Source organism: Penaeus japonicus, unplaced genomic scaffold, assembly GCF_977035675.1.
Source record: "Penaeus japonicus unplaced genomic scaffold, GWHDUDI00000001_assembly GWHDUDI00000009, whole genome shotgun sequence".
In the NCBI taxonomy this organism is placed as follows: domain Eukaryota; kingdom Metazoa; phylum Arthropoda; class Malacostraca; order Decapoda; family Penaeidae; genus Penaeus; species Penaeus japonicus.
In genome coordinates, this window is record NW_028234411.1 from 13,533,408 (window position 1) to 13,540,907 (window position 7,500).

Below are 7,500 nucleotides of genomic sequence, written 5' to 3' on the forward strand. Positions count from 1 at the left end.
CCTGGCGGAGACGGACTCGCGGTCGCTGATCTCGCCGTTGGTCTCGATCGGTTCCTGCTTGACATCCTCTCGGCCGCAGAGGCTCTCCTGCTCGTTGTCGGAGTGGTCAGCGCCGTTCTCCGTCGGGGCGAGCTCCTCGGGCGTGGCGGCCTGGTTGCTGTCGAGCCGCAGCATCTCCAGCGAGCGCTCGCTGGCACTGCCATCCCGAGTTATGGATCCTGCAGAGGCGGGGCGAGAGCCAGGTCGTGACCCAGGCCGTGAGGGTGACCGCGGGAATGTGTCACGAGTATCAGAGTCTGCACTTGGGCTCATCATGGAGTCGCCGATGCCTCGCACGCCCGCGCCTCTGTCGCCCGAGCCGAAGGAAGGTGGTAGATTAAAGGTAGAGGGAGCGCCGGCTCCGAGCGGCGGCCCACCGTGCAGGCGGGAGAAAGTGGCGTACATGCCGACCAGCTGCGGGTCCATCAGCGGCTTGGAGTAGTCGACGCTTTCGTCAATGCCGAGCCGGCGGAGAATGCTTGATCCCAGAGGTCCAGCTCCAGGTTTTGCCTTGCCAGAGTCAAAGCTTTTTTCGATCAATTTTTCGAGCGCATTTAGTACTGAGGGCGACTCGGAGTCCCCGCGGCCCTTGGGCTTGTCGAAGTCTTTTTCCCTTGGGCTGTCGCGAGGGGTTTTCTCCGGCGTCTTCTTGCCTTCGCTATCAGTCTCCGGAGCGGAGTCCAGTTTGTTGCTATAGTCGCTGTCGGGGGAGAGCAGTGCGGACTTCAGCAGGTCCCGGCTGGAGGCTCCGACGCAGTTACGGATGTGGTCCACAAACAGAGAAGTGTCAATCTTATCGCCGCACTTTTCGCATGTGATGCGTCCCGATCCAGGCTGGTCCTTCCCGAACCTTCCGCTGTCCGACTGTGTGCGCAGCTCCTGCTGTGCGCGCTCCAGTTCAAGCAGTTTGCGCACAGGCAGGGATTTCTTGCGCTTCTCACGTGTGCTCTGCCTTCGACGAGCCCCAGACTCTGTGATGGAGCGCATAATATGCTCCTTGTAATGGGCATTTTTCACCATGTGATTGCTGAGTTCCTTGAGCGATGAGAATGCCTGGTCGCATACCTTGCAGGTGAGCACGGCGTTGACGTGGCTCTGACTACTAGACTTTTCCTCGGGGGATTTCCATGAGATGATCTGCTCCTGAGAGATTATGTTAGTGTAGTGCTGTGTTTGCTGCATGTGCTGTGTCATTTCTGCAAGAGACTTGAAGCTCTGTCCGCACCACATGCACTTGAGGATCTGTCGGGTCTGCTCGGCGCCCTTGCCCAGCCACACGTCCTGCCCACGCACGAGCTTGCGTGGCAGCGGCATCGTCTCCTTGATGCTCGACATCAGGTCGCTCGAGGAAGAGGAACCGGAAGCAGCCGAAGAGGAGGAGGAAGGTGGCTTCGACGAAGGCGTCTTGGTGGGCGTGTACTGAGGTGGGAGGTGGGTGTGGACCGACGAGGCGCTGGAAGAAGGGGGCGGGATGGGTGGAGGGAGGTTCACCCCGCAGTGTTTTGCCTCCTTCATGTGAGTTGTGAGCTCTGCTAATGTGTTGAAGGAAGCTTTGCACCAAACACACTTGAGCACGTCTTTCGTGGCGTCTTGGCCCTTGCTGAGCCAGTGACTCTGCCAGGCGGTGGCGCGGCCCGAGCTCCCGCTCAAGCCGCTTCTGAAAAGGTCCAGTCCGCTGTCGCCGCCCAGTTTGCTCAGCTCACTCATCCTCTCCAGGGCTCTTGATGCCTCGGAGGGTGTGGGAGGTAGGGCGCCCATGGGGAATGGTGGAAGCTTTGTGGAAGTACTGTCACCTTTAAGCTTGCCATTCCACAGGGCCAGCTCGGGCTTGAGTGAAGCCAGGTCAGGTCTGAGGGCCATGGCTGAGGCCAGGTGTGGGGGGAGGGGAATACCCCAGGCCCCAAGGTTCTTGGCCAGGTCATGGTGGATCTTGCCCTGAGCCGCCTCCAGGAGGGCATCTGCTGCGCGCTTCCGGGGCACTGATAAGTCAAGGGGCGAGTCCCCCAGGCGATGGAAGCCGGGGGGCGGCGAGCCAGCCATGGAGGAGCTGACGGAGAGGTTGAGGAGGTCCTCCCTCGAGGGCGCGGGCGAGCGCCGGAGGGAGAAGTCGAGAATGTCGGCCTCGTTGTCGGATCCTCGCATGAAGGAGGGCGAGGACACGATCGGGCGCATCGTCGGGGGTGTGGCGCGGGGAGACATGAAGGGAGCTGGCGAAGAGTTGAGGGACTCCCGTGGCGAGTGGCGGGGGGACATCTTGGGGGATAGCCCTTCCCGTGACGTCACGCTTCCACTGTCCCTGGAAAGGGAATTCAAACGTGCATTTAACGTAATGTTAATGTCATTAGGTGCTAAAGAATTATAACCTATATTCTTAAACACATATTACATGAACATATCAAAGCTTTGATGAAAATAGATGTGAAGGAGCAATTACCTGCAGTGTCTGGGGCTGGAGCCTGGAGACTCTCCTTCCTCGCCGTCGCCAGCCATCTCCTTCCCCTCGCCCTCTTCCCCTGCAACAAAAAATGGAGCCGTTAGATCATCTTCGTTAACCGAAACTCTTTTGAGAAAGTGACAGACAATACCAATACAATACAAAGTAATTTTAATAATAGACAAGAAAGAGATCATCCTTATCGATAAATATATTCAAAACAATAGATAATAATATACAATAATAAATAATCCTAGCAACAACATCTTGCAATGCAAAATTCACAAAAGAAAGCATTATGCAGATGCATCCCCCCCCCTCCCCAGCGTCCCGAGGCCGGAGAACAAGGGCGTGATCAGTCCGCATTCTTCGGCCTCACGGGACGGCGGCAGCGGCTCCAGCCACACAGGGCGCTGCCATTTCAGAGGAGCGCCGCCTCCAAAAACCAATTAGCTCTAATGACGACACTGAGTCCGTGGCTCGCTACAATGCCCCTTAACCTGATCACCGAAGGTCCGCTGGTCCCTTCATTAGCGTAAATACTTGGTCACACTCTTCTTTTCGCCGTGTCATTAATCTATATCCCCGTAATAAGCCCGATAAAGCCCTGAAAGGACCGCTCCTTGTGTCAACAAAGGGTGGTCCGGTCGCCCTTTGTCGACCCAGAAAAACGGCGAGGGAAAAAATGCCGTAACGTAAGGGTGGGTCTCATCCCCATCTTCGTCAGCTGAGACGACTTTCTTTTCCCCCGAAGGAAGGAAGGGTCCTCCCGCGAGGACACGTTCGATCTGGCCAACAGAACCTGGAAGCGGCGCCCTTTTGCGACGCGGAGGAGAGACTGGCCAACCCTTCCTCTCTTGTGCTCCTCTAATTAATGTTATTTCCTCCATAACATTGTCTCTTAAGCCGTCACAGCGGTCCTCTTGTGCCGCATGACAGCCAATTCTCATCGTAACAAAAGTTGACTCGGTCTCCGCCTCCTTCCACGATTCTTATATTACGCCTCTCTATGGTAAGTTAATCGGGTTTGCGCGGCCTTTGTTCGGGCTAACAGGTGCCTGGCTCAGCACCTGTAAGGTATTAGGCCGCCTCTCGCTCTTAATGGATTTGCGATTGATGAGGGTTACCTTGCCAGAATACTTGACTCTTTAAGAATGACCATCCTTTATTACACGTTTACACATCTATTAATCTATCATTATCAATTTCAATGTATTTTTTTTTTGCAAAATGCTAAGGCGAAAATGTTCCTCCCGTGTCCCAGAACTTCGAGCCAATCATTACACTAACGGTCTTAAAAATTCAGCTGGCAATGTCCACGTCACTCAACAGCAATAAGGACGAGCCATGATGCACCGGTTTAATGACTTTAAACAATGTATTTCGGAATGGCTATGAATACGCAAACACATTGTTTTCCGGACTGCCATGCAGACTGATTACCGGCGTATAAATGATGAAACGAAACGCGTGGACAGGCAAGAACAACACGTAACGTTCGCCGCCACACAGACGTCCATTGGTAAGCAGTGGGATTCAGGGTAACAAGGTGGAGAGAGGGGGGTGGGGGGTAGCAGTCACCAGTATGTCAGCAGAGCTCGACACGATTTACGAGCCCGCGCTGACTGCTGACATTTGCCGCATAGTATTTGAATATTGGATCATACTGCGGGTGGAATATTACTCTGCTATCAGAGTGATCGCCTCCATAAAATCGGAAGCATAAAAATGCGGCGGTGCGTCTTGAAGCTCCGGCTCCGTGACAACCAGCACCGGAGCCGAGCCAAGCAACTCGGGTGGCCGCCTAACAGCTAACAGGCGCACCTCCCCTTCTAACAGCGGCACAAAAGCAAACAGCACTTAATCCTGTGTGCGCGTGCGTGTCCGAGCGGAATCGGAGCTCCATTCTAAATCACTTACAGTTGACGATAACCTCACAATCAGGAAATCAGAGAAAAGGATCGGTTGCAGTTGCAATAACATGGTGGTGGTGGCGGCGGTGGGCAGGTGTGACAGGGCCGCTGGCGGCTGACGGCTCGCATTGTGTTACCGCACGACAGCCCGGCACAACACGCGCTGTCCTCCTGCACCAGCCAGTGTCGCGCCTCAGAATTCGACTCTGCCCTCCCGTGCGCTCCGGCCGACTGCCGAGCGAGAGGGGCGCTGCGACACCTCGCTTTTCCTCTCGTCCTCTCAATGCGCGGAAGGAAAATACACTAATCATAAGGATTAAGAAAAAAAAAAGGTTGTCTTGAGCGGAGTGCTCGGTATGGGAGCAGCAAGACAAGGGTCAGCAGGGACGAGGGGCCCTTGACGGCGTGGCAGGTGGCCGGCCTGGCATATGACGTATTATCAAAGGACAACATGCATAATGCGTGATATATCACTCTTGCAAAAAATATATATACAACAGATATGCTAATTATATTCTGAGAAGCGAAATGTGCGAGAGTGTAAGTATATGTATATATATATAAATATATATATATATATATATATATATATATAATATATATATATATATATATATATATATATATATATATATATAAATATATAAATGCATTTGTGTGTGTGTGTGTGTGTGTGTGTGTGTGTGTGTGTGTGTGTGTGTGTGTGTGTGTGTGTGTGTGTGTGTGTGTGTGTGTGTGTGTGTGTGTGTGTGTGTGCGTCTATTGATTTCCTATCACTTAAGGAGACCCGAGCGCTGCCCGAGACGAGGCGGTGACCCGCCCAGGCAGCAATGCAAGCTTTTTGGCGATTAAAGGAACTCCTGGGCCGGCGCATCCCTGGCGGGGGCGCGCGCCTCCGCCGCGTCCGGCTGAAACAAAGTGGAGCTTTACCACACGCGATAATTATCCTATTATCAGTATTATTAATGGCCACAATGACGCGTCGGTTTGCGAGGTGACGCAGCTTTCTCGCCATCACTATCATCACCACGCTGTACCCTCACCACCACGGCGACGGTTGCCCCGCACCCGCCGTCCCTCCTCACGTCGACCATCCACAGCCATCCACATCCTCGCCACCTGCGTGGATTCCGCCCCCCCCCTTCCCATCCGCACACGAAGGCACGCCGAAGCCCCTGTGATCTGCACCTGCGGGAACATCAATCACCACGTTCACCGCCAGCCGACACCGGCAACAAGTGTCCAGCTCGACAGGTGCAAAATTCAACCGTTCCCGACCGAGCACTATTTATTATCTTTGCTCTCTCCGACGCGACGACCTTTCGGCCGGCGCGAGCGGCCGTGCAACGCTCCATCAACGGAAGAGGCGTTTTTGGCCTTGATAGCCGCAGCATCAGTCAATGCGTCGTCACTCGCGGCGAGTCCTGACGGTCACACTAACGCCGATTGACATGCACTGCCACGTCAAACGGGAAAAAGGGGGAAATAAAATAACACTGAAAAAAGAGGACATTCAATATGTAAAATTCCTCCGGTCATTACCATTACCGTTCCTACCCCCCCCCCCCTCTTTTCTCTTCTCTTCACTTCCTGCATCATTCTCATCATCCTCATTCCCGGCGAATACATGCATACCTCACAAGCGCACACTCCCTACAATGCATCTCACGACCAGATACTGACATGAAAAAACAAATAACATGCAAAATACTACATAACTTACAAAATATATGCAATTAAAAGAGGAAAGTCGGTGATACCACGGTAATGAAAAAAAGGCAGTTGAGCGGAGACGACCCATGACACGCCGGGACAATGGCGGAGTTCTCGAGCCCTTTGAGAACTATCCCTCGAGTGGTAATTACGCCAAGCAACCGAGATGCTTTTGGGGCGGCGTCTCGAGACGGAGGGGGACGCAGAATCTTTCTCAGAAGGAGGTAACGGCAGAGGGGACGGGAAGGGAAAGGAAGGGAAGGGGAGGGGGAAGGGGAGGGAGAGGGGGAATCACTCATCCTTAATTAATTTCTAGTTAAAACCCCCTTTTTTGTGAGGATCTATAGGGTCGAGGGAAGTAGCATTCACCGCTAATTAATTTTCGATCGTGGTCCATCAGTCCATTAATGACCGCGCTGGACTGTGGGCTGGGTCCCTCTCTCGTATTCTCTCTCTCTCTCTCTCTCTCTCTCTCTCTCTCTCTCTCTCTCTCTCTCTCTCTCTCTCTCTCTCTCTCTCTCTCTCTCTCTCTCTCTCTCTATCCCTCTCTCTGGGAAAGGAGAATAGGCTGATAAGAAAAAGAAGATTGACGAGAAGGAAGTGAAATAAGACCTGAATATCTTGAGCCAAGTAACCGAATAACAAAAGTGATCATTAGAATTTCAATCAATGTATTGCCTAATGATTCGGCGCTGCTGCCCTCCATAAAAAGGAAAGGCAAAAGCGCGACGGCCAGGGGGAAACGCGAATAATGCATGGAGCCAAAATGGGTAATCGTACAGAAATAAATGCGCGGAATAATGAATCCGTAGAGCGCGGAACAGTCAGCCATCCTATGCAAACACCACGGCCACACACGTTTAATTTCAGATATTGCACTTTTATCGGGCCGCTGGAGGTAGCGGGCCTTGGCGGCACTATTGAAAAAATAAAAAATCCGTTGACGAATTTCTCGGGAGAGAGAGCGGCGTGGTTGGCCAGCCGCAGCCTCCCTCTCGCCCCGGGATGAGGTCCTGAAGCCAAATACTGACGCTTTGCTTACAAGCCGCGAACATCCCCGTCCGGCCAGCATCCCGCTATTTAACCCGCATCAGCATCAACTGCATAACACCTCCTAATTCCTTCACTTCACATCAAAGTATCCACCTAAGGGCCTCCTCCACTGAGCCGAGGAGTCCCCTCAAGGGTAATTGACCGGTACGGACGGCCGTCGGGAAGGGCTACATTCCGCCTCTCTGCCCACGGAACTTGGCTCTTAGTGACCCTCGTCGGAACTGGCGAATCACCCTATTCATCGTGCTAAATTAACTCTCGCACTTGTCCAAACAGCGGCGCTCTTTGATTTTCTCTCCGTGGTTCTCTCATTATTCAGCGGGAACAATCCGCGTGATCCATTATAGT

General features: G+C 53.2%; 1 protein-coding gene across 2 annotated transcripts in view; it reads right to left on the reverse strand.

Moving 5' to 3' along the window:
- LOC122255433 (protein tiptop) overlaps window positions 1-7,500 on the reverse strand; it is a 354,466-nt gene that overhangs the window by 1,798 nt on the left and 345,168 nt on the right. For both annotated transcript variants that reach the window (XM_086539751.1, XM_043019464.2), the window contains exons 2-3: window positions 2,474-2,552; window positions 1-2,335 (exon numbers count right to left, since the gene is read on the reverse strand). The exon at window positions 1-2,335 is cut by the window's left edge and continues 1,798 nt beyond it. In XM_086539751.1, coding sequence (XP_086395877.1) covers window positions 1-2,335; window positions 2,474-2,552 — 2,414 coding nt within the window. The remainder of the gene's footprint in view (window positions 2,336-2,473; window positions 2,553-7,500) is intronic.